Genomic DNA, 26,475 nt, shown 5'->3' with positions numbered 1-26,475 from the left:
CTATTTCCAGATTTTTGTCCAATATTTTTGTGTTTCTGGGCAGATCTACCATATGTGATAAAAAGTCACTTGTACTTTTTTACACTTCCAGCAGGTCGGCTTCATGTTTGGGTACATTTTAGCCAATCTTGTTGGTGGTAAATGCCAACGATAAAACATTTTGTACGTATTTTCTTTAAGTGCTGCTGATTGTGTTAGTTTATAATTTGTGTTCCAAATTCTTTCCCAATCCACTAGATCTATGTTGTAACCAAAGTTTTTGGCCCACGCTGTCATGCAACCTTTAACTTTTTCTTCTTCTAATGTTACTTCTAATAAATATTTGTACATTTTCATTATGAGTTTATTTTCTGGGCCAATTAAAATTTTATCTATTTGTTGTAATTCTGTGTATATTCCATATTTTTTTGCATCTTTTTTGTATCTCGATTGTAGTTGGAGATATGGCCACCAATCTATATTTATATTTTGCTCCTTTCATTCTTGATTTGTTTTCAAATTCCCTTGGCTGTCTAAAATTTCACTATATCTAACCATTTTCGATAGATCTAGCGTATTGGGATGTGTCATGGCTTCCATAGTGGAAAGCCATGTCGGTATTTTCATGTAATATTTTTCTCTAATTTTATTGCAGACCTGTATCAGTGCATCTCTAATATAGTGTCTATGAAAGTATTTTTGTTTCTTTTTACCCTCTTCCCATAGGAAAAAATGCCATCCCGTTTGCAAATCGTGACCCTCTAATGTTAGTATTCTTTTATGTTTTAAATTTATCCAATCCCTGATCCATGATAGTGCTGCTGCTTTGTAATAAAGCTCCCAGTCAGGGAGTCCCATACCACCTCTGCTTCTGTCATCCTGTAGAGCTTTCAACTTTATCCTGGCTTTCTTCCCTTGCCATATAAATTTTAATATAATCTTATTCAATTCGGTAAAAAAAGATTTCCCTAATTTTATGGGGATTGTTTGAAATAAGTATAATAGTAGTACATTCATTTTTATTGTTGCTATTTTCCCTAATAATGATAGTTGTAGTTTCCCCCATAATTCTAGATCTTTTTTTATTTGTTGCACTAATTTTGTATAATTATTTTCTTTTATAGTTGAGCACTTTGCAGTTAACCATATTCCAAGATATTTAACTTTCTTTGTCACTTGCAGTCCTATTATTCTTTCTAATTCTTTATTTTGTTCTTCCTTCAAAATTGTAGTTATCATTTTAGTCTTTTCTCTATTAATGTTTAACCATGCTACATCTCCATATTTTCGTAATTCTCGCATTAAGCTATTTCCTGTTTCTAGTGGGTCTTCTATAATGAATACCAAATCATCTGCAAAGGCCTGGATTTTATACTCCTCTTTTAAAATTTTAGTTCCTCTTATCTCCGAATTTTATCTAATTCTTATTAAAAGACTTTCAAGTGTCAGGATAAAGAGCAGAGGTGATAATGGGCAACCCTGCCTTACTCCTTTCATTATTTTAAAGGTCTCTGAACTTTCCCCATTTAATAGTATATTTGCCCTTTGGGTGGAGTATATCGTTTTTATTAATCTTTCAAATTGGTCCCCTAATTTCATATTCTTAATTTGTTGTATCATGAATTCCCAATTTAAATTGTCAAATGCCTTCTGTGTATCCAGAAAGACGAGTCCCACTTGTTTCTCTGGATGTACCTCATAGTACTCTTAAAATATTTGCTATTATTCTAGTATTATTCCTGATTTGTCTTGTTGGGAGAAATCCATTTTGGTCTGGATGTATATAGTCATTTAATAGTTTTTTCAATCTTTCCGCTATTATAAAAATACCTTTTATTTTTGGTTATGGATTAAATTAATAGGTTGAATGCCAGCTAAAATTCATATTGTATTCATTACAAATACTAAATGAAACAAAATGAAATGGGAGTGAAGATGTGAATTTCTAAGTGATATTAATAACAAAATCACATGGCACTATAAAAATTGCCAGATTAGCATGGTGGTGTCATAGACTTAAAAGGACCAATATTTTTAATAATTTTGATTCATACTAACATGAACTAATAGGTTCTGTAGCTTTTGAAGTGAACTGCTTATTTATGGAGCATTAGCTGTGGTACAAATGTCTTCATTTTATACCATACAAACATTATGTTAATATCTGATCCAAGACATTTTATTGTCTGTTGTAAAAACTCCAAATAATGTCTGTCATGTTTAAGTGGCAATCTGATTCCAGACTAGTCTTTTTTTTAGAGGAATAAAAAAATAATTAAGTTACAGTATGATCTAATCCACTTATGTTGTTCTTTAAGCATTACTGCCTCTGATATTTATGTTTTCTGTACACCCTCAATAAATTGTGCTTTCATACAGTTTGGAACCTCTTCATAGCAGAGTCCCTATAAATTAGGAGCAGACCATTCTGTGTCTGCCCCGAGTCTTCTATTTATAGTTTTCTATGAAAAATCCTTTTAAGCTGCAGTCTACAATTAGAACAACTGTACGGTATATATTTATCTATTTTGCCACTGAATATTTTACATGACTGCTGAAACCCAAAAAGGGATTTTTTACATTTTCTTTTTCCTTTTTTTTTTTTTAAAAAAGCTTGATTCTATTTATAACGTGAGAGATTGATTTGTCTCCCAAAGGAGTAGGCTAATTTCCTTTGCCATATGTTTCAATAAATAAGGCTAGAAGGCAGTGCTATAGAATTTATTTTTCCTTTTTTCCTTTTGACTTTATTTTTGTCATTTACTTATATAGATGCTATGTGAGTCCTATGTATCTTACACTGCAGGATTAGGGGAGGGGGAGGACGACAGGTAAAATCACCTGCCCACTCACCCAGGAGATAGATGGTGGAGGTGAGAACTACCAAACTACTTCACTAAGTCAGGAGGTAGAGATAGAGCATGGAGAACCCAAGGAGTCTTACAAAGAGAACTTGGGGATTTTAACCCTCTGAGTTCAACCCAATTCTGCCATTACAATTGTGAATAATGCCATAATTCCTGTTCAACCCAGGCGTTTGTGAGCTAATATCTCAAAGGTTCTGAACCTTTAAAATCCTGGTCTATAAAGGTTAATCACAACTTTCCAGCCCTTTATACTTTGTACTTAAATGCATTAAATCTGCTTATTGAGTAGGCTCATTGCAATTAGTAGGTGGGGCAGTTATAATATATGATAGAACCTTGTAAAGATTGAATTTTGCAATATCTATTCTGATTCTTAATAGTTTGTTCCACATTGATGTTCTGACAGGAGCACATTATTTGGGGTATTCTTTAACTTATGGATCAGGTTTTAGATAAGGAAAAAAATCAACACTCAATTTCTAGTTGACAGCATGATTACATTTCTAGAAATAACTGATATAGTTTCACATTTTAAAACTTGGGTAGTATGTAATATTTGTCATTGAAGTATACTTAAAAGATCAGTTTCTTCAGAAGAGTGGCAGTAGTTTTTAAAGAATATAGGCAGAAATTGAAGTGAAATCATAAGACTATTATTCCGTGAAGTGTATAATTTTAAATAGCACATTTTAGTTGTAGGTCTTTTTGCATGGTGGTCTATGTAACCTAGAAACAATACCTAGGCATTCTTTTTGGTATTAAGTTCTGGATATTGACAGAACTACTTTGTTTACTTTGCTGCTCCATCAACCAGCAATAATTTATTCTGTTACATATCTGTTTATTTATTCTGTTACGTAAGACAGCAGAAATACTGCTTGTGTATTGCATTTTGTTACTGCTGATTAAATATATGTGAATGATTGACTGGGTAGTCTTTCAAACCCTATTCTGTCTTTGTAAACTCTTAATGCTAGTGCTAAAAGCAAAAGGTATGAGAATTGCTTTGCTTACAAAATAAGCTCATGACACAATTTGAGGAGGAGAAAAGTTTGTTCAGTTATAAATGTTTCTGCTTTTCATTTTACAGTCATGACTAAGTTGCTTTTGCCTATATTTACATCTTTATTAACTTGAGATTACTTGAAGGATGCAAAGTTCTAAGAGGTCTTCTGAAGAATAGGCTATATCTTGTGATGCTAAATTCAGTTCTTCAAATTCCAGGATTCATTTCTCTTCATAGAAAATATTTTCAGAATTCCTGGTCCAGTTCAGAATTACCTGCTTTGAGCGATTCTAATTCTCATCAGTAGTAGAACAATTTGTTCCGCAAAAAAATAAGAAAAATAAATGTATATAGAATTGAGTTGCCAAAAGGCGTAGCTGCCATCAGTGAGTTCATTGTTCGTTTCTATGGAGACAGCAGCCTATTCTGAATGGCTGTTAGATCTTACCGAAAGATGCATGTCTCTGTATAAGTTCAGTACTGAGCAAGTAAGCTTTCTCATTCAGCTTCATCCTCTGGCATATCTTTAGTGCAGCAAATAGTGGGTGACCATGCAAGGATCACCCAGGAGGCGCTTGGCAGTGAATCTTTTTAGCAAGTTTTTTCAGGGCCGGAGACATTCTTCTTCTGATCCTCTCCTCCGAGTGCTTCAGAGGCGACGGAGCTCAGTTGTAGAGGTCCTCTCGACTTCTACACATAGGGTTATGGTGGCTATTTCCTCTGTAAGCCCTGAAGAGCTGAATGCTGCTTTCCATGAAAGAAGAAGTAAAGTATTGGCATTTTTATCATTCTGATCTTTTTTTATAACTAATCATTTTAAGTTGATCGCATCACTTAATTAATAAAATAGTACTGTATCACTTTTAAGCTTACTGTTCTTATGAGTTTGTTTATAATATGAACAAAGATAACAGCTGTTATTAAATGTTTCTAGATCATGAGATGATCCTTCCCATATTAAGGAAATACTACATAAACAGACATCAAGAAAGAAAAGTCTTATTTCTTTACAAATGTTATTTTTGGGTTTAGTTTACCTTTTTATGTTCGTTTTTCAGAATTGATTTTTGTTGGAAAGTTTTATTTTGTCTTGCCATTGGGTTACAGGACGATCTAGACGTCCAACTGCAAAATATACAAAAGTTGGAGAACGCCTTCGTCATGTTATCCCTGGTCATATGCAGTGTTCTATGGCATGTGGTGGACGTGCTTGCAAATATGAAAACCCAGCTCGGTGGAGTGAGCAAGAACAGGCTGTTAAAGGATTATATTCCTCCTGGTAATGTACAGTATTCATTCCTGATACATTTTTTAAAAATGTTACTTTTAAATATCTTATGAAGCAGTTCGTAACTCTGTTGAACTAATTTCCAAAAAAATATGCTTAGTATTAAATTATACATTCAGTGAAAGAAAACAGTTTGATAAAGATTTAGGCAATAAGTATTTCAGAAATGCTGGACAGTTTATATATAATGTCTGTGTGTCCATTAGCTTAATGCTTGAAACATTTATATGCTAAAACTGTTGGCTAGATTCAAACAAAGGTCAATTGTTTTCATCTAAGCATTAATCATACTGAATGCATTCTTCTGATGTCAACAGAAACTAAATTCAACCTAATCCAATATGTTTTAAGCTGAAACATGGATTTCATTATGGATATCTTTATTACAGACTTAAATGTAACTAAGATTCAAATGTACTGATCAGGTAATTGAACTGAAATGTCAAATTAAAAAACCCAAATGAATATAATGAAAGCATTGTCACGATGTGTGGGATCATTTTATAAACTTTTTAAAAGATCACTCTGAAGAAAAAAATGTTTTATACATAGATAAAAAACTAGAGTGATGTTAGCTCTGTTTTTATTATCACCATATCTTGGCATCTTATTAGCATTCTGCTATGTAAGTATTTTATTAAACAAAGATCCAAAGCATTTCATGGTTTGAAAGCACAACATATAAAATGTTATGATTAATTTGCTAAAACAATTAAACATGAGAAATGCCTGAGACATATTTTTACTCCTATTTTTTGTCTTCTTCCCTCATCTCTTCAGGGTAACAGATAACATACTGGCTATGTCTCGACCCTCCACAGATCTTATTGGAAAATATAATATTATTGAACAGTTCCAAAGGTAAACAAAATTGGTAACAAATTACTAAAGTTCTTATGAGAATGAAGCTCATCTCCCCCCACCCTTCCCTGCATTGCTCAGATCATTTGTAGCATTTTATTCTGAAATAAGAATAATAACATGGGATGCGGGTGGAAAAGATTCTGAAAGGACGCATTGTTCAATAATGCATCATCTTTTTCTTTGCCTAAGATGTGACATAAAAACAGTAATTAACCTTCAGCGTCCCGGGGAACATGCTAGCTGTGGGAATCCACTGGAACAAGAAAGTGGTTTCACCTATCTTCCTGAAGCCTTCATGGAGGCGGGAAGTAAGTTTGCTCCTGCTGCTGCTGTTCCTGGTTAATTATAAAGTGTGTTGCTTGCAGGCTGTTTCTGCCACCTACTTCTAAAGTTAAAAGCAGTGAGTTGAGGAATGTTTATTGATGAAAAAAATAACATACAATAAGATACAACTAATGAGGATGTAGAAAAAGAGAGGGCGGCTATCATAAATGACTTGAGCATCCATGGAATTGACAGCTAAATTATGAAAGTTGCACCTGGCAACTACTAGCAATTATTCACCAAAACATTACACAGATTACACAGGACAATAGGCATATATTCACTGGCAGTAATTCTGTGTGTGTGTGTGTGTGTGTGTGTGTGTGTGTGTGTGTGTGTGTGTTACAGATACATATCTATCTACTTAATTAGCATCTCTTTCACAAAAAGTGTTCTCCACACTGTCCAAACAAATAGTTGTGTTTGACTACTTTGAAAATGATGTAATTAATTGAGGAATACTGAGTGTGTATTTTTATATACTATCTTAAGTGCATGTACACAGAGAGAGACATTCCCCCTTCATTGTAGGTTTTATAAGCCAGTTTCTAAAGGAAAAATCCTGCTGAATTTAGACTGGATTGGAAAAAATTAAATTTAAATGAACATTCCACAATGTGGGAAGATAATTCATTCTCCTCTACTGCAGATCTTAGGAATGTCATTAGGATATATCTGTGGGTGCACGGTTTTCTAATTATAATGTTCTAAATATCTTTTTCTAGTTTATTTTTATAACTTTGGATGGAAGGACTATGGTGTAGCATCTCTCACTACTATCCTCGATATGGTAAAAGTGATGACTTTTGCCTTACAGGAAGGGCGAGTAGCTATTCATTGTCATGCGGGACTTGGCAGAACAGGTACAAATATGCAACAACTAGTTTAATTAAAATGTATTTTTCTAAAATTCAATATTGAACTTTATGCATTGTACGGTATGCATTGCAAAGTCTGCACAAATTGCAGATAGTGCTCAACTTACAACCATGTATTTAGTGACCATTCAAAGTTATGATGCCACTGAAAAAAGTGACTTATGACCATTTTTCACATGACCGTTGCAGCAACCCCATGGTCCTGTGATCAAAATTCAGATGCTTGGCAGCTAGCATGTGTTTATGATGGTTACAGTGTCCCGGGGTCATATGGTCACCGTTGCTGACCTTCTGACAAGTACAGGGGGAACCAGGTTCACTTAACAACCATGTTATAATTTAACAATTGCAAATATTCATTTAACAACCCTGGCAAGAAAGGTCATAAAATGGGGCAAAACTCCCCATTTTAGTAACTATCTTGCTTAGCAATGGAAATTTTGTGCTCAATCCTGGTTGTAGGTCAAGGGCTACCTGTATTTGCTTGCTGGCCTTTCTTGGGTTTTTTTCTTTGAAAGTGGCCCATTCCTCTCAACTGCTTTTTGAGTTCAAAGAAGAAATTGAGAATTAATCATAAGAGCATATATAAACATTTAAGAGAAATCCTAGTTTTCAACTGTATTTCCCTTGTCATTATTTCAAAAGAAAACAGAACTTTGGAGTAGAGAATTTAGCTACTTTAAAAATATGATTCAAAGGAATAGGAATCCTTTAATGCCCTTAAATAGAAATGCAAACTATGAATGCCTTCTCTCTCTCCGGATACCTACCATTTGGAAATACTTGTTTGGCTATTTATTTTTAATAATTTTCTCACTTCCACTTCTGAAGCAGAGAAAACATTTGCAGGAAAGCTTAACAGCCTTCTTTGACCTTATTTTCTCAGCAAATAAAATGTTACGCTTCAAAACTCTTTTCCCATCTGTGATCTCTGATTTTGTGTGCAATTTATTCATAAAATCAGCTGGTTTAATGTACAAGTTTCAATATATAATGTATGTTTATATAGTGTTCATGTTTAATTTTTAAAATACTTTAAGTAGTGTGTGTGTGTGTGTAGAAGTATAAACACATACATCTAGAGAGAGAGAGAAAGTATGTAATCTTAAGTCTTATAGTTGATGATAATTTATACACTGATAGATAACCGTTTGCTGTGATGTAAAGAGCATCTATGTGTTGTTTTCTGAGTTTATTGTTTTATTTTAGACTTTACTGAACTTGGGAGATTGATCTATTTTTATGTATCACTTTCTAGGTGTCTTAATAGCTTGTTACTTGGTTTTTGCAACAAGAATGACTGCAGACCAAGCAATCCTTTTTGTAAGAGCAAAAAGGCCTAATTCTATTCAGACTAGAGGACAGTTGTTGTGCGTAAGGGAGTTTTCACAGTTCTTAATTCCGCTCAGAAATGTTTTTGCCACCTGTGAGCCCAAAGCACATGCAGTGACTCTTTCCCAATACTTGATCAGGCAGCGGCATTTGTTGCATGGATATGAAAGCAGACATCTCAAGTATGTGCCAAAACTTATCCATCTTGTTTGCAAATTGCTCTTGGATTTGGTTGAAAACCGACAGGTGATAGAAGAATTAATAGATATGCCAGACCTGTCAGCTGAAATTGAGGAGACCGTTTCTCAGTTAGCTTCTACGGAGCTTGATAAGGAGTTAAGAAGACAAGACAGTAGTACTTCAGAGCCATTCTCTCTCTCAGGATCAAATCCTCTTCATCCCAGGGAACACGATTGTGATCCTCTTTGCAAATCGAGGACTGCTGATTACTTTTTGTCTCTTAGCCGTTCCAAAAGGCGCCTTAGCTATAGTGAATCAGATTTAAGAAAAGCTGCATTTATCGCTGAGCAAGGAGAAACACTATGGTCAGTGCCTGTACAAGTGCCACTCTGCAACAAATCTAACCCGCCAAGCAAGGTGGACGAATGCCAGCCTCTTCATATTGAGCTAAACCAAGAAGTCTTAATTCGTAACACATTTACTTTCTCAACTCAGGGAAAATTTAATCCAGGAAAAAATGAAGAAGACTCTTCTGCCTGCCATAAATCTAGACATACAAAAAGAGTACTGCGTAGTAAAACCTTTTCTTCGGGCCTTGCATATCATCAGAATGAAAAAGAGGAGGATGAGGAAGAAGAAGATGAGGAGCTAAAAGCACTGAACTATAATTTTCTGAGAAAGGATATTTATGGTAGACGAATATCATCTGAAGATTCAGACTCTTCTAAAGCAGAAAATGAGACATATGATATCAGAGATCTTTCGGACGCAATCCCCCATATCATTGTGCAATCAGAATTAACTCAAGAAGCACGAAGAATTTTGGCAGCCAAAGCTCTGGCAAGTCTGAATGAATTTATGGAAGCAGAAGAAGTGAAGTCTAAAGTAGAAATGTGGCAGGTATTTCATTTTGTAATATTTTCAGTAATATTGTCAGAGATGTGTACATTAGATAAACATGGAAAGAGTGTTCCTTGTTAGGAGTAGTTGAGATCTTCTATTTCCTAAGCTTCAGGGGTGGGAAGTAAACAGCCAGCCATCTTTTGTGTGTGTGTGTGTGTGTGTGTGTGTGTTTGTGTTTGTGTTTTCCTTTCAAATAGGAACTAGGGAGTGCAGCCTAAAATTAAAACTGACACGAAGGAACCAAATATTCTGCACTTTCTCTCCTCCAACTTTTTAAATAAATGCAATGTAAATTAAAGGTAAAACTGAACTTTGTGATGCAAACAGTTTTTCCTTAAATGCCACTGTGGGGACAATGTATGTATATGGGAAAGAGTTGGGAAAATGTTCTGCATTACCCTTCTTTGTCTCCTGATTATCTTCTATAAAAGCCTGGAGAATGGAAAGATTAGGATATAGACTTGGCACTAGAGCATGAACAATTTTACAGGGAATGTTGCAGGGAGGGAGACACTAACTGCATTCTTGAAAGACTCCCACTGGCATTTTTGCTGTCTAAAGAAAACAAAAAGAAACTCTTTTGCTTGGAGTGATTTACTTTCTGGGGAAGCATTTGCTATATGATACTAAGACATTTGCTCTACATTAAGAAAGGGTTAAGCATTAATTCTCTTGACAGAAAACAGAAACTCCCTCTTTCTATAGTTCCATTTTCTTGGCACACAGATTGGGAATACATAAACCACACTTCAGGTGTTGGCTTATGATCTCAATCACCTGAAGGAAGGTAAGGCTCCTGACACTGTCAGTAAACTAGAGCAGTGTTTTTCAACCTTTTTTGGGCAAAGGCACACTTGTTTCATGAAAAAAATCACGAGGCACACCACCATTAGAAAATGTTAAAAAATTTAACTCTGTGCCTATATTGACTATATATAAAGTAATTCTCTTGAATAGGAATCAAATAAACACAAAGAAAGTATTTTATAATTACTTTATTATGAAATAGTAAGTAAACAGAAATATGAAAAATTATAAAATACTTCATTCAGTGCGCAACCTGGGCCTGTTTGGCTGAACACAAAGCTGATATTCTGGCGTGGGGGGGGTGCGGTTTGCCTGGGGCTGGGCTCACCTGCTTATTGGCCGCCCAGCTCCGGCGGGGGCTCCGGGCCGCTCGACCGCCGCTGGCTCCCTCCACCGCCACGGAGCAGCACCGCCCCCAGCCCCCGCGGGGCGCTCCAGCCCACAGCGAAGGCGTCCTCAGGCGCGGTCGCGGGCCTACCTCGGCTTACCGGAGCTCCGTCCGCAGCAGCCCCCGCGGTGGTGGCAGCCCAGCCTCCGGATCCCGCCTCCCGTCGTCAGCCCCGCAAGCCTCTTGCCCGGGCGAGAAGGCGGAGGCACTTGGCCGTGGTCCCTCCCTGCCCCTCCCGCCGCCCTGACGCCCCCCTCTCCCCGCTGCTGCTGGATCGCTCCCCTGTGCCAAGATGGCCAGGCAGGCTGGGGGGGGAGGCCGCGGCATGCTGGGATTCGTAGTTTCCCCGGTGGCTTCCCTCTTCCCTTCAAGATTTTCCCACGGCACACCAGGCAACATCTCGCGGCACACTAGTGTGCCGTGGAACAGTGGTTGAAAAACACTGAACTAGAGACTGTCTGAAGCAAGACGCCTGTAATGTATAGGGTTTCTAATGTATTAGAACAAACATGGAGAACAATCAGGCATACAACAGTTGTTGTCTTCAGAATTCCTTTTTTCGGGCAGACAAATGTCTGAATAGTGACAGAGATTGGGCAGGTGAAAAGCTAGTAAACATTACCCTACTCTGTCATAGTTATGATGTTATAGAAGAAAGTGCTTCCCGAAGTTGTTTTTGCCAAGAAATAATGCAGTTCTGTCTTAAAATCATGAATGTAAATGCAATTAATAGAATATTTATTTAAATGGTTTTTTTTTCCTTTTGTTAGAAAGAACTGAATACTCAAAATGGAGCCTGGGATAAAATATATGCTGAGAGGGATCCTTTTATTCTCAGTAATTTGATGTGGTCTTGGATAGAGCAACTTAAAGAACCTCTTCTAACCAAAAATGATGTTGATGTGTTAGCAAAAAATAACACAGATTTTCAAGAAGCATTCAAATTACTAGAAAAGGTAAATAACATATGTATCTGTTCACATTCCTTGGTCAACAAAAGATTCTTGGTGCTTTCATGAAAACAATGAAAGCAACTGCGCCATTCCAACATATGCTGTTAACCTGGAAGCTCTTCTCCTTTTGCACATGTGATGAGTGTTGTGACTTATGCAAAAAGTGGCAGGTTTGCATTGTGATGTTGATGTTTCTTTTGTCAGCCCAGATGAAGCAGCTTTCGTATTTTCCCTGCTTCTTTACAGTATGTGAAAAATGAGTGATTTATTCATGTGTTTGTGTCTGTTTATCAGCCTGGCTTTCAGTGGCAGAAATGAGCTGCATTGAATAAAAGTACAATGTATACTTGCTTTAACAAACATTTAAAACCAATTGAAATATAGCAGCAATTGAATGCCCTGTTGCAGAATGAATGGGAAGTAATTTATTCTGCTGATTAAATTTTTAATAGATCTACAGTGAGGTCTTCTATTTTAGATAACTGGTATTTGTTTCTAAGTTGTATCTTTCTCATTATGTTAGTGACACCTCTGGTTAATAAAATCATTCATTATCATATGTTTCTTCAAAGGTAGTTTTGACATCTCTTTCAAGGCATTTTTGTGCAGAAAAAATGAAAATAGATTTGTTCTTAATTTTGTATGAATGATGAACGAGCATTTATATTTATTTCTTTGACTTAATGTTTTCTTTGACCTTTATTTCCGGAATATGATAGATTGAGAAGTAGTTGGTCTAGTGGTTATGGCCCTGGAGTAGGAATGGGAAAATCTAAATTAAATCCTGATTTATGCACAGAAGCCAGCAATACAATACAATACAATAGTAGAGTTGGAAGGGACCTTGGAGGTCTTCTAGTCCAACCCCCTGCCTAGGCAGGAAACCCTATACCGTTTCAGACAAATGGCTATCCAACATCTTCTTAAAGACTTCCAGTGTTGGGGCATTCACAACTTCTGCAGGCAAGCTGTTCCACTGATTAATTGTTCTAACTGTCAGGAAGTTTCTCCTCAGTTCTAAGTTGCTTCTCTCCTTGATTAGTTTCCACCCATTGCTTCTTGTTCTACCCTCAGGTGCCTTGGAGAATAGTTTGACTCCCTCTTCTTTGTGGCAACCCCTGAGATATTGGAACAATGCTATCATGTCTCCCCTAGTCCTTCTTTCTCTTAAGCTAAACATATGCTAAGCAATATGACTTTGGGCCTGTCCTTCTTCTTTCTCTTAAGCTAAACATATGCTAAGCAATATGACTTTGGGCCTGTCCTCTGTCAACTCTAGGAAGAAGACATGGTATACCACTTACAAAACTTTATAGACTTTCCATGTGATTGCCAGGAATCAAATCTGATTTGAAGGCAAAGTAGAGGGTGGAGAAGGGACATGGAAGCCATCTAGATGATCTTGGGCTGGTCATAATCTCTTTCTATGATGGATGGATGGGGTAGGACAGGACAGGACAGGATAGATATAGCTATATTGATATGAATGTAGGAAGTCCTCATTTAGTGATTGCCTTGTATTCAGTTACGATGGTGATTAAAAATTACCATTGTAATTTTTTACAATCAATTTGTAAAATTTAAAAATTTGTTTTTTACAAATTTTGGGGGGAAAAAACGAACCAGTTTTTTACAACCAACTTTCACATTTCCGACCATCACAGCAAAATGATAGTTGAAGTAAGATCATAGTCATAGTTTCACTTAGACATTTAATGAACAAATTGCTGGTCCCAAGTATTGTTGCTAAAGGTCTACCTGTATGAGACATATTAGGAGAACTCATTACTGCATATTCTATGTCTACTATACGTCATTTTGTTTGTACTGTTAGCTAAAATTGTAGGAGGTATGGGGCTGGAAAAACGGAACAATTCTTGTCTAATTTATTAGGTGGCAATACTATTGGGGCACTTTTAGAAGAAAAGTTACTTTTTGCTTATTGCAAGATTTTTCTGTGATCAGATTATATTTTAAAATATTGAGGGATTGCCCACTAAACCGAGATTTTCAATAGCAGTGTTTTGGAGAAGGCTCATAGTAACAGTAACATATAAAAAGGGTGCCTCTTTTTGTATGCTCCCAAATGGTAGCTTTCTCTTCCTTCAGCAAAGGAGTTAAAAAGCATTTCTTTAAATCAGGGGTGTCCAAACTTGGGAACTTTAAGACTTGTGGACTTCAACTCCCAGAACTCCCCAGCCAGCTGGCTGGGGAATTCTGGGAGTTGAAGTCCACAAGTCTTAAAGTTCCCAAGTTTGGACACCCCTGATTTAAATGATTCATTTTAAGCTTCTAGTAATAGATTACCAGTGTCCTTTAATTATCTTACTGATTTGAAATCATAATATCTTGATGACATTTGTGGAAAGGAGTTATATACATTTTAACAAATTTAAGTAAATACATTTCCTGCTAGTGACAATTCAATATCAGGTATGCCTAAATGAACAGAATTACATTCTCCAAACTTGCTAACTTTTTGTGAATGGAAGGGCTCTTGTGAATCAAGATCAGGCGGAAGAGGTGATATGATTCTTTCTCTTCAGACCTTCTTTCCTGGTCGACTCTCTTCCCTCACATTTTCAAATGGTAATTGGAATCAGGAGTTCTCCCCTTACATTTTTCATCCAATGATAGCTGTAAATCACAGCTTGCATCTAAAGGGTCATCTCCAAAGGACTTCCGTCTTGCTTAACTTGGGTTGAATTGTATCCTATTTGTTTTCAGAGTTGCTCTCTAATAATACCTAATAGTACCCAATTTATGCTTCCTCAGGGAAAATATCACACCATACTGTGTATCTTAAACTGTGTGGTGAATTTGCAGAAAATACCAACAGATGTGGAAGAGCTGCTTCTTAATCGTGCCATTAAAGCATTCACCAAGGCAAGTAGCATATTTTTTGGCCTTTTGTTATAAATACATCAGCGGCTGCTGATCAGCCTACAGTGCTTTCCATAATCCTGATAATAAAGTATTCCAACAGATATTTCTTGCCAGGAACTTGAATTGTCTCCTTGTACTGAGATTTATAAGTGGTTCCTTGTCTATTTAAATCCATGGAATAATGAGAATGCAGCTTCCTATGGAGTTTACCTTATAGCTTATTAATTATAGCAATTTATGTAAAACTTTGAGTAATGGAATTATTGAATCTTGGATCATTTTCAGTCTGAGGACAGGTTTATGAGAAGAGGAAAAAACTGTATGATTTGATCTTCCACATTGCGGGCCATTGCCTTAATATCTGAAACATTTGTAAACAGTGTACAAAGTATAGACAAACATTTCTGGACACATTGCATTTGGGCTCTTGCATTTACCTCAACAAAACATATCAGTGACTATAGTTCAACACAATCCTGTATAAACATTCTTTCTAATACACTGGATTGTCAATTTCATTTTTCCTTATTTTTATTTATCTATCGTCTGTTACAATATGTTGAACTTTGTTTGCAAAGTTATTTTTGCAACCAATTTCCATGCATTTTTGTAAATTACTACATATTTTTAAATATTTCCCTCTACAATTTTTAGGCAGCTTTGTATACACATGGCAAAGTGCCTTGCAAAATTTGAAAAAATGCAGATATTGAAAGATTAAATTCCAGTTTGGGTATTAATTCGGAAATACAAGCAAAACATACTTTACCTCTATTTTGGACATATGCACCAACAATCTCTCTCACATCTACAGTCATGATTTATTTAGAGAGAAGAGAGGTGGCCATCTGTTTTTTGTCAGTAAACCTGGGACTGGGCTAAAGCTTGAAGAGACAGATTGGTGTAGTGCCGTGATGGCGAACCTATGGCACGCGTGCCACAGGTGGCACGCGGAGCCATTTCTTAGGGCACGCGAGGGGTTGCCCTGTCAGCTCCAGTGCGCATGCGCACTAGCCAGCTGACTTTCGCCTTCATTTTTGGCCATTTTTCGCCCGCCTCCGGAGGGCAAAAAACAACCCAACACAGAAACCGGAACTTCGGGAACGGACTTCCAGTTTGCATGTTGGGATGTGCTTTGCAACAGCCATGGGGCCGGAGGGAGTTTGCTCAGGAGCGATGCCGGCAGGGTCAGAGGGAGGCGTAGCCCAAGCTCTCTGGGATGAGTAAACAAGTGTGGGGAGGCGAAGGGGAGATAGAAGAGAGAGAGCTGGGCAGGAGCCAAAGGAGGGGTAAAGCGGCAGCCGAGGGGGCGAGGAGATCCCGGCTTGCACACAGGAGCAAGCACCTTTAAGCTTGCAGCTTTCTCAGTGCTGTTGCAAACCACGGCGGCCCCGATGCCCAGCACCTTCCATCCACAGCAGCTGCACCCCGCCGCCTTTGGAGACAACTGCTTTTCTTGGTGGGGTAGCTTGTGAAACCCCCCCCCCTCTGCTGGGTCAAGAGCAGCTGACTTGTGAGAGTGCCGTTTCTCGCCATCATTTGCAGGGCTAAAAAGCTGCATGAAACAGTCTCTCCCACCCCGGATCACCTGTCTCTTTAATTCACGCCTCTTTGTCTCCCCCTGAAATGACCTCATCCTCAGTAGAAAGCAATTGGGAAAGATTTGTGTGTGTTTTGGGCTGGGGGAAATAAGGTAAGGAGGAAGAACAGAGGCTTCTCGGCTCGCTCTCACCTCCCGGATAGTAGAGGTTCCTGAGTTGGGATGCCCTGCCTTTTCCTCCCTGAACTGGTGCTGGAGGGTGGGAATCTGATGTCTGTCCGGAGGCTGATGAGCCCAGGAGCAGCACGTCCATGAAGCCCAGCTGGGCGGAGGGACACAGAGTCGGGAGCCAAGCAAAAATGCCTCCGTTCTTCCTCCTTGTCTTATTCTCACCCACCCACCCACCGTCTCTCTCTCTCTATCTCTCACTCACACACACAGAAAAATCCTTTCCCAATTGCTTTGTCCCGCTCCGGCACTTTAGGCAAAGAGGTGCGATTTAAAGAGACAGGCGAGCTGGAGTGGGGGGGGGGGAAGGAAGCAGCAATCGCCCCGGCACATATTCCTCCTCGCCCATCGTGGCTGCCAGGGCTTCTCCTTCATAATGGGCTGCAAGAGGAGGAGGGAACCCCATCTCCCCCATTGGGAACTCTGCCAGAAAAGCCATCCGGGAGGCGAGAGTGAGCACGCACACTCCCTCCCTTTTTCTCAAGTCCACGGAGGGAGATTTCCTTCAGAATCAAAACGGCTGGTGGGGCACCTCAGCGCAGCGCTGCTCCTTCCATGGACTTGAGGGGAAAGAAAGCCCCCTTTCCCCCTTCTCAAATTGCAGTATGCCTGGAGAGAGAGGCAGGGAGGGAGGAAGAGCATATGCCACCTCCAATTAGTTATCCAAGCTCAGTTTCCTGCTGCCAAGGCCAGCGCTCTGAAGGCGGCAGGGTGCAGCAGGTCCTGCCGGTGTGAGTGGAAGGTGCTGGAAGCCTCCGGAGGGCCTGCATGGGGGCGTTTTCACCCTCCCCAGGCTCCTAGAAATCCTCTGGAGCCTGAGAAGGGTGAAAAAACGGGACCATCACTAACAAAAGTAAGGGGGGGCGGGGGTCGCACGCGCATGCCCAGGGGTGGTAGTTACATGCACATGTGCATGGGGGTCTGCACGCATAGGATTATGGGTTTGGCACGCATGGCCATGACCCCCCTGCCCTCCCCCCCTTTTTGGCACGCGATGCCAAAAAGATTCGCCATCACTGGTGTAGTGGTTAAGGTGCTGGCCTAGAAATCAGGAGTTCTAGTCCTACCTTAGACATGAAAGTCATACGGATGACCTTGGGCTAGTCCATCTCTTAGCCTGATCCACCTCACAGGACTTTTGTTGAGGGAAAAATAGGAATAATGAGTATTAGGTATGTTCATTCCTTGGAGTATTTATAAAGTAATAAGCATAAATATATAAGTATAAGTATAATCTTTATTGTCATTGTACTTAAATACAACGAAATTGGTTTTAACTTCACTGGTGCAAAATTATAACAGAAACGAAAAAAGAAAGAAAAAAAAACCTAGCGTGTGCATGGAGTGATTGTGGTTGTATTTAAAAGTCTCACAGCCCAAGGATAGACACTATCTTTAAACCTGTTTGTTCGGCTGGCTATACTTTGTGTCTTCTGCCTGATGGTAGAAGTTCAAAGAGACACTGACCAGGGTGTGAATCATCTCTGAATATCTTCCTTACTCTGCTAAAGCAGCGAGATCTGGCGATGTCATCCAGTGATGTCAGAGGGCAACCAATGGTTTTTTGTGCCGAATTGATCGCTCTCTCTAGTGCCTTCCTGTCCGGAGCTATTAAACCAGCATACCATACTGTAACGCAATATGTGAGGACACTTTCTATGGTGGACCGATAGAAAGAGGTCATCAGCCGTTGTTCCACCTGATTTTTTCGCAGGACTCTAAGGAAATGAAGTCTCTGTTGGGCCTTTCCAATCACCAGAGACGTGTTGTTTTTCCAGGTGAGATCTTGACTAATAAGCACTCCCAAGAATTTAAAAGAGGAAACCCTCTCCACACAGCCCCCCTCGATATACATTGGGGCAGGTTCCTCTCTGTGCTTACGGAAATCTAGCACCATCTCCTTTGTCTTACTAGTATTTAGATATAAGTTGTTTCTTGAGCACCATGTGGATACCTTCTGGACTTCTTCCCTGTATGCTGATTCATCCCCTCCAGTTATGAGACCCAGAACTATTGTGTAGTCTGCAAACTTTATTATGATGTTGCATGGATCAGAGGATATGTAGTCATTTGTATCCAGTGGGTACAGGTATGGGCTGAGCACACAACCTTTACTGAGGACCCAACCCTTACTGTTTGTGGACGATCCGTCAGGAAGTCTTTGATCCATTCATAAGGGAGGGGAGGGAAATTCAGGTCAGTCAACTTTTCAATGAGAATTCCTGGTAAAATGGTGTTAAAGGCCGAGCTATAGTCTATAAAAAGCATTCTGATATAATTCCCAGATTTCTCAAGGTGGCTCAATGCAATATGTAGAGCAGTGGCGATGGCATCCCCTGTCGACCTGTTGCTTCTATAAGCAAACTGGTGTTGATAAAAATTTGGTGGAAGACAGGACCTGGGGTGTCGTAGGACCAGTCTCTCAAAGCACTTCATCACTATAGACGTCAGTGCAATGGATCTATAGTCATTCAAGCTTTTTATGGCTGCTTTCTTCGCAACTGGGATACTTGTGGCTGCTTTCAAGCATGATGGGACTCTAGCCTGTTGCAGGGAGAGGCTAAAAATCCTTGTCAGGACCCCTGTTAATTGGTTAGCACAGGTTTTTATCACTTTCCCCAACACCCCGTCTGGACCTGCAGCTTTGTTGGGTTTTACAGCCTTCAGCTCAGCTCTCACTTGATGTTCATCCAGGGTGAGTGGCTGGAGGTCAGAGGGCCTTTGGGCTAGAGCCACAGAGACTGATCTTTTGACCTCAAAGCGGGTGAAGAAGCTATTTAGCTCCTCTACTAGCAGGGCATTAGCATTGGCTATTTTTTTCGTATTGCCCTTATAGTTGGTTAGGTGTTGTAGCCCCTGCCACACCTGTCTTGAGTCATTATCTTCTAGATACTTCTCTACTTTTTGTTTGTATTTCTGTTTAGCCGCCTCTTCTCAAGTTTGCCCTGGCTTCATTGTATTTGTCTTCGTTTCCTGCCTTGAAGATGGAGTTTCGGGCTCTCAGAAGTGATTGTACCTCTGCTGACATCCAGGGTTTATGATTATTGTAAACTCTGATGTGCTTATTCACTGTTACATTGTCTGTGCGTGTTTTAATGTATGAGAGTACAGTGTCGGTGAATTCTTGCAGCTCCAAATGTTCAAATATACTCCACTTGGTAGTCTAAAAGCAGTCCTGTAACTGGCAGAGTGCTCCCTCCGGCCGGATTTTGACAGTTTTCAAGACTGGCCGTATCCTTTTCCTAAGGGGGATATACTTTGGGCACAGTAGCAGAGAGATGTGGTCAGACGTACCCAGATGGGAGAAGGGGATTGCTCTATATGCCTGTATTATTATTATTATTATTATTATTATTATTATTATTATTATTATTATTATTATTATTATTATTATTATTATTATTATTATTATTATTAATTCACATTTCTAAACCGCCCCCTCTCCCAAAAAGGGACTCGGGGCGGTGTACAGTCCACAATAAATCACAGATAAAATACAAATATAAATAGGGCTATAAATATATGTATGTATGTATGTGGAGGAGGTTAAAATTAAGAGTCCTGTACAGAAGAATAAATAAATATGAGGCTAAAAGCCCTAAAAACAATTAAAACTAAAACATTACCCTTAAAATAACCAGATGAGAATATACTACCAGGAGTTCATAGATGTAACATTTATAATCATGCCAGGCCAGCTAGTCGGAACAGGTGAGTCTTCAATTTTTGACGGAAGGAGCGGAAGTCCGAGGTGGTTCTAATGTCGGGGGGGAGGTCATTCCAGAGGGTTGGGCCCATCACAGAGAAGGCTCTACTCCTCGGCGCCGCCCGCTGGCATTGCCTAGTGGACGGCACCTGGAGAAGGCCCTCTCTGTGAGAGCGGATTGGCCGCAGGGATGTATATGGGAGGATGCGATCCCGCAAGTAACTAGGTCCTGAGCCATGGAGCGCTTTAAAGATAGTAATCAGGACCTTGAAACGCACCCGAAAAACCACAGGTAGCCAGTGCAGCTCGCGCATGAGCGGTGTTACGTGGGAGTATCTAGACCTCCCCATGATAACCCGCGCGGCCGCGTTCTGGACTAGCTGCAGTCTCCGGGCGCGTCCCAAGGGAAGCCCCATGTAGAGAGCATTACAGTAATCTAGGCGAGACGTCACCAGCGCATGAGTGACTGTGCGTAGGGCATCTCGGTCCAGTAGGGGGCGCAATTGGCGCACCAGGCGAACCTGGTGGAACGCCCCCCTTGCCACGGCTGCCACATGGTCATCCATTGACAGCCGGGCATCTAGGAGGACGCCCAAATTGCGCGCCCGTTCCACAGGGGGCAGTAGCTCGTCCCCTATGGCCAGCGATGGAGTCAGCTGGCTGAACCGAGGTGCCGGAAGCCACAGCCACTCAGTCTTGGAGGGGTTGAGTTTGAGTCTGTTGTCCCCCATCCAGACCCCGACGGCTTCCAGACACCGGGACATCACTGCAACAGCCTCGTTGGGGTGGTTTGGGGTTGAAATGTACAGCTGCGTATCATCAGCGTACAGATGGTATTCAACCCCAAAACCACGGATGATCTCGCCCAGCAGCTTCACGTATGCATTGAACAGAAGGGGCGAGAGAACCGACCCCTGCGGCACCCCACAAGAGAGTGGCCTCGGGGTCGATCTCTGCCCCCCTGTCAACACATATTGCATCCGGTCGGAGAGGTAAGAGTCGAACCACCGTAACACGGTGCCTCCGACTCCCATCCCCTCCAGCCGGCGCAGAAGGATACCATGGTCGATGGTATCAAAAGCCGCTGAGAGATCTAATAGGACCAGGATAGAGGAACAACCTCTATCTCTGGCCCTCCAGAGATCATCAACCAACGCGACCAAGGCTGTCTCAGTGCTGTGCCCGGGTCGGAAGCCGGACTGGCGTGGGTCTAGATAATCGGATTCATCGAGGTGACGCGGAAACTGCTGCGCCACCACATTCTCAACAACCTTCGCCAAAAAAGGGAGGTTGGAGACTGGACGATAATTAGCTAGCTCCATTTGGTCGAGTGAAGGCCTCTTGAGTAAGGGCCTCACCACCGCCTCTTTCAAGACGGTAGGTAAGGATCCCTCACCCAACGAGGCGTTCACCAGGCCCAGAAGCCAGCCTCGTGTCACCTCCCAGGATGCCAGTACCAGCCAGGAGGGACACGGGTCCAATGAACATGTGGTGGGTCGCAGCCTTCCACGCAACCTGTCTAAATCCTCGGGGGCAACAGAGTCAAACTCCTCCCAGAGTGGACTCACAAGACTCACTGCTGACGGACCGTCCAGACCACTGGAGGGGGCCCATCCGCTCCGGATCTGAGCGACTTTGTTCTGCAGATATTCTCCAAACTCCTCTGCTCTACCCTGTAAGGGTGCCCCCCGCGTCTCTTGCACCAAGAGGGAGCGGGTGACCCTAAACAGGGCGGCAGGGCGGTTATCCGCAGACGCAATAAGAGTGGCACAATGTCTACGTTTGGCCGCTCTCAATGCCACAAGGTAAGTCCGTAAATAGGCTCTTACCTGTGTTCGGTCAGACTCGGAGCGTGAGGACCTCCACCTGCTCTCTAGACGTCTCCTCTGGCGCTTCATCACCCTCAGCTCCTCGGTATACCAGGGAGCCCGGGTGGGTCGCTGCCGTAGGAGAGATCGCAAAGGCGCAACCCGGTCCAAGGCCCCAGCCGTCGCCCTATTCCAGGCGGCCACTAGGTCCTCCGACCGAGCGCGGGTCAGGGCTACAGGTAGCGGCCCAATCTTCGACTGGAACCTATCAGGTTCCATCAGATGCTTGGGGCGGTACCAGCTTGGACAAACTGGTTCCGCCTCCTCGCAGTGGGGGGTAGCGCCAGGGAAGTCTAGCCGGAGACATGAGTGATCTGACCATGACAGGGGAGTAATGTCTAAGTCCCCTATTCCCAGATCACTCGTCCACTGCTCAGATACAAAAACAAGGTCCAGTGTGTGGCCACCTTCATGTGTGGGGCCCTGAATTAGTTGGGTCAGGCCCATGGCTGTCATGGAAGCCATGAACTCCCGAGCCACCTCGGATGCTGCTCCCGTCGACGGCAGGTTGAAATCCCCCATAACCAAAAGTTTGGGGATCTCCACCGCCGTCTCCGAGATCAGTTCGAGGAGCTCGGGCAGGGCTGCTGACGTATAGCAAGGAGCCAAGTATACAATCAGCAGACCCCACTGCCTCCCTGGGCCCCATTTCACACCAAGTGACTCACACCCGGGTATCTGAGAAACAGTGAACTCCCTCGGCTCTAGACCATCCCGTATAACCACCGCCACCCCTCCACCCTTACCCAGGGCCCGGGGCTGATGAAATGCATGGAAACCTGGTGGGCACATTTCCACGAGGGGCAAACCACCCTCGTGACCCAACCAGGTCTCTGTTATTCCTGCAAGGTCCAGCTCCCCCTCAGAGATCAACTCATTAATGAGGGGGGCCTTGTTGGTCACGGACCTTGCATTGCAAAGCATCAGCCGCAGGCCCTGTCTCTGTAGATCCCGACCACCTAGGTTGCGGGGGTTGGTACAAACGACCGGGCGTAGCCAGCAGCCACGGTCTCCCAACCGACCTTGTGATCTTCTCTTGTCCTCGCATCCCCCCCTCCCCGCGACCGTTGTAATAAAACAACCCTCTACTGGAATAGTTTGTTCCCTCTCCCCCCCCACTCTGCTCACTTCCCTCCTGGACTCACCTGTTCGTGTGGCACTGGCTTCCCTCCTGGCCTGGTTATCCCCCCCCTTCCCAGAACCCCCTAAAAACAGTATAAAACATTTTGCTAAAAAGCCCCTCAGCTTCCTCTTCTTCCACCTCTCGGGGTTCACGAACCCGTCATCAAGGCTGGCCCTTGAGAGAGCTAAGGGCCATACCTGCGACAGAGGGGCCTCCCGCAGGCGAAGCAGGTCTGTCCTCGAGTAAATTGGTAGGTTGTTGACCATCCCGATAGGGTAGGGGTGCAGATGATATAAAAGTTAATAGTTAAAAACCAGTGGGCTAGAGTCTCAATGGAGGGCGGAGGGTTTTTCAATGTCCAGGTGGTACTTAGAACTTGGAGAGAAAAGGGGGGGGGGGGAGAGCAAGCCATGATTGAATATCCCAGATGGTGAGGGGAAAGGCAAAGGTGGTAAATGGAAAATGTAGGCACAGGATAGGTGATAGTTCCATTCATCTGTTTCATGGTGTATGTGGCCCCCCCCCCGATGGATGGGGGGGGGGACATTCTTGGCCCAGCTGCTAGGCTCCCAGGTCTTAAGTTTGAGTACATATGGTCTAGAGTATTCTTACTTTTGGTGGTAGACTGCACAAACTTAGGGAGAACAGACTTTAGACTGGCTTGATTAAAATTCCCAGCCACGATAAAAAGCACCCTCATGGTAAGTTTGCTGCTGCCTTTCAATGGCATCATGTAACTTAGCGTTGCGCTAACATTTGCATCAGGTGGAATATAGACAGCAGTGATAACTGTAACAGAAATCTCTCTAGGCAGGTAAAATGGCCGACAAATGACAGCTAAGAATTTCACATCTGCAGAACAGTGAGTATAAGCAACTCTACTGTTAGTACACCAGTTATTATAATAAAGGCAACATTCAAATAAATAATACAATAAAAAGTTTCATCTTTCTCAGCAGTATGTTTCACTTCTGGGAAAAATTATTAATGGTGGCTATAAGTTGTTTGTATAGAGTCCAAAGTTTCATTGAGCTGAAAGAATTTTTATTATCTCACTCTATCACATCCAGGTTGTCTTTCTATAAATGGAATCTGAAGAAAGAATAGCACTGGAAGGAAATTCATATGTGTACTTCAGTCATCATTACTTTTTATTTTGATATAACACAGATTTTTTTTTATTTTTTTTTCACATGACAAGAGTCAGAATAGATTTATTTAAAATATACAAAATTGTAGAACTAACACATTTTTCCTTATGTACAGAAACCAATTGCTTCTGCTTAGTTGTAAGAAAAAAACAAAGTGCAATATATGTTTCATTAACATTTGCTTTGATAAAGCATAGAATAGCTGAAAGAAAAAAAGCAACTTACTAGAACTTTGAATAATTAATTCAGAAATATTTGTAGCTGAGATTGCAGATTTAGGCAGAGGTTTGTCCTCTTGAGTTTGCTGCTTGGCTCCTGGATGTTTCATTACCAAACTAGGTAACATCTTTAGTGGGGTTTTGGATGAAGTGTCCTGGGTTCAGGACAAGAAGACTGATTGAGTCACAAGACTGATTGAATCACAGAGTAAAAACACAAGACCTATATAAGCAAACAAGACACTTCACTCAAAACCCGCTGAAGATGTTAGCTAGTTTGGTAATGAAACTTCCGGGAGCCAAGCAGCCAGCAAGCTCAGAAGACAAACCTCTGCATAAAACCCTGATGTTTCTTATGTTTTGTAAGATAACTTTATGTTTGTTTTCAGCAGATGAACTATGATTCTGAAAGTGGATCACAGGTTTACAGCATTTTAAAGAATGTTTTCAAACAGATACTGGAACACCAAAGACAATATACCAGTGAAGAAACGGGAAAGCTTTTATGAAGTTTACATTTCTATGCTACAATTTTTTGTAGTGCTGAAATATTACCTTTCATTCGTATGCCTTGGTTTGCATTAATAAAATTTCTGTTAATGTTGTTTATTAAATATCAGAAGGTTGCTTTCCTATATATGTATGTACATTGTTATTTAATAACTTGCCATTTTTTGTGATTGTAATGTGGCATTTTGGTTTTGAAGATTACATTAAAATGCTATACAGTTTTTCAGCGATAAGTTATTGGTTGGATCAAGGAGAAAAATCCCTTTGTTTCAAAGTAGATAAGGTGATCCTCGCTAATTCCTCTTCTCCCATATGTCACCAAGAATATGTTCAGGAGGGTTAGGGACAGAAGAATGGAGCTCCATGACCAGTAGAGTTGGCAACTGTTGTTGGATGGGGAATCAGCCTAGATTGCTTTTCATTCACCTTTTTCCCCAAACAGGGATGATCTCAGCAGCACTTTGTTAGGCTCTGTTCCCATTGGCTGAATGAAAGCTACATTCAACCTGCTATTTTTCACATTGGATTGTTGCCATAATTCACTGCCATAATCTGCTTGTTTATTAGTTAAATATTTGTGTATTAAAACTTTTAAGCCTAAATGTTGTTTACATTAGTGGTATTATGTTTTATTTTGTGATTAGTAAACATTGTCTGATACAAATGACTGTTGTACAGCTAAATGACTTTTTCTTGGTAGCCATAAAAGAATTGATTTTAATGCCAAAATAAATTTGTAGCAAAAAAATATAAAGATGACTTAAAATATGAAAATAGACTACTGCCAGCTCATAAATGGTTTTGAGAAAGTTGAAACTTTCTATTTTTAAAAAATAAAATACTGTAAATCTGAAAAATGAGATGTGTATTACAGGAGCTCATTTTAAAAAAAACGAATAAAGGAAATATTTACAGTAAAAAATGTTCCTGGCTGTTGATAAATCAGGGTTTCTTCATGGTTATTGACATTCTTGATTTAGCTTTTCATTCTAGTTTTATCTTAACCCAGATAACTAAATGAGTTTAAATACATTCAAAATGCAATTTTGGAATTCAACATTATGCAAACACAACTAGTAGAACAAAGTGAAACTAGAGTCTTGGACTTTAAGAGAGCTAATTTCAATAAACTTAGAGAGAGCTTGGGAAAAATTCCATGGATGAGAATCCTCAAGGGGAAAACAACCCAAGAAGCTTGGGAAATGTTGAAAAATGAGATTACAAAAGCCCAGTCTAGCACAATACCAATGAAGAAGAAAAATAACAGCTCCCAAAAGAAACCAGCATGGCTGCATAAAGAAAACTCTGACAAATTGAAAGACAAAAAAGATAAGTACAAAAAGTGGAAAGGGGGGGGGGGACATAACTAAGGCAGAATATCAGCAAATAGCCTGAGCATGTAAAGATGAAGTGAGGAAAGCTAAGGCTCACAATAAAGAAAGGCTTGCCACAAAAGTAAAAAATAACAAAAAAAGC

General features: G+C 40.8%; 1 protein-coding gene across 6 annotated transcripts in view; it reads left to right on the top strand.

Moving 5' to 3' along the window:
- Positions 1–25,906, top strand: part of PTPDC1 (protein tyrosine phosphatase domain containing 1) — a 53,765-nt gene extending 27,859 nt beyond the window's left edge. The window contains exons 1-11 of one of the 6 annotated variants that reach the window (XM_081938154.1): positions 4,321–4,617; positions 4,960–5,131; positions 5,921–6,001; positions 6,194–6,312; positions 7,054–7,191; positions 8,465–9,618; positions 11,587–11,772; positions 14,545–14,655; positions 18,138–18,201; positions 19,348–19,750; positions 23,694–24,947. In XM_081938154.1, coding sequence (XP_081794280.1) covers positions 4,404–4,617; positions 4,960–5,131; positions 5,921–6,001; positions 6,194–6,312; positions 7,054–7,191; positions 8,465–9,618; positions 11,587–11,772; positions 14,545–14,655; positions 18,138–18,201; positions 19,348–19,433 — 2,325 coding nt within the window. In that variant the 5' untranslated portion in view covers positions 4,321–4,403 and the 3' untranslated portion in view covers positions 19,434–19,750; positions 23,694–24,947. Of the gene's footprint in view, positions 1–4,320; positions 4,618–4,959; positions 5,132–5,920; positions 6,002–6,193; positions 6,313–7,053; positions 7,192–8,464; positions 9,619–11,586; positions 11,773–14,544; positions 14,656–18,137; positions 18,202–19,347; positions 19,751–23,693 lie in introns of those variants that run through there. The other 5 variants (XM_081938159.1, XM_081938158.1, XM_081938157.1 and 2 more) reach the window with 5 other exon arrangements.
- The last annotated feature ends 569 nt before the right edge of the window (positions 25,907–26,475 follow it).

This window comes from Natrix helvetica (genome assembly GCF_964273705.1).
Source record: "Natrix helvetica genome assembly, chromosome: 1".
Classification (NCBI taxonomy): Eukaryota; Metazoa; Chordata; class Lepidosauria; order Squamata; family Natricidae; genus Natrix; species Natrix helvetica.
The sequence above is the reverse complement of the archived record's forward strand: the minus strand, read 5'-3'. Positions and strand labels throughout refer to the sequence as shown.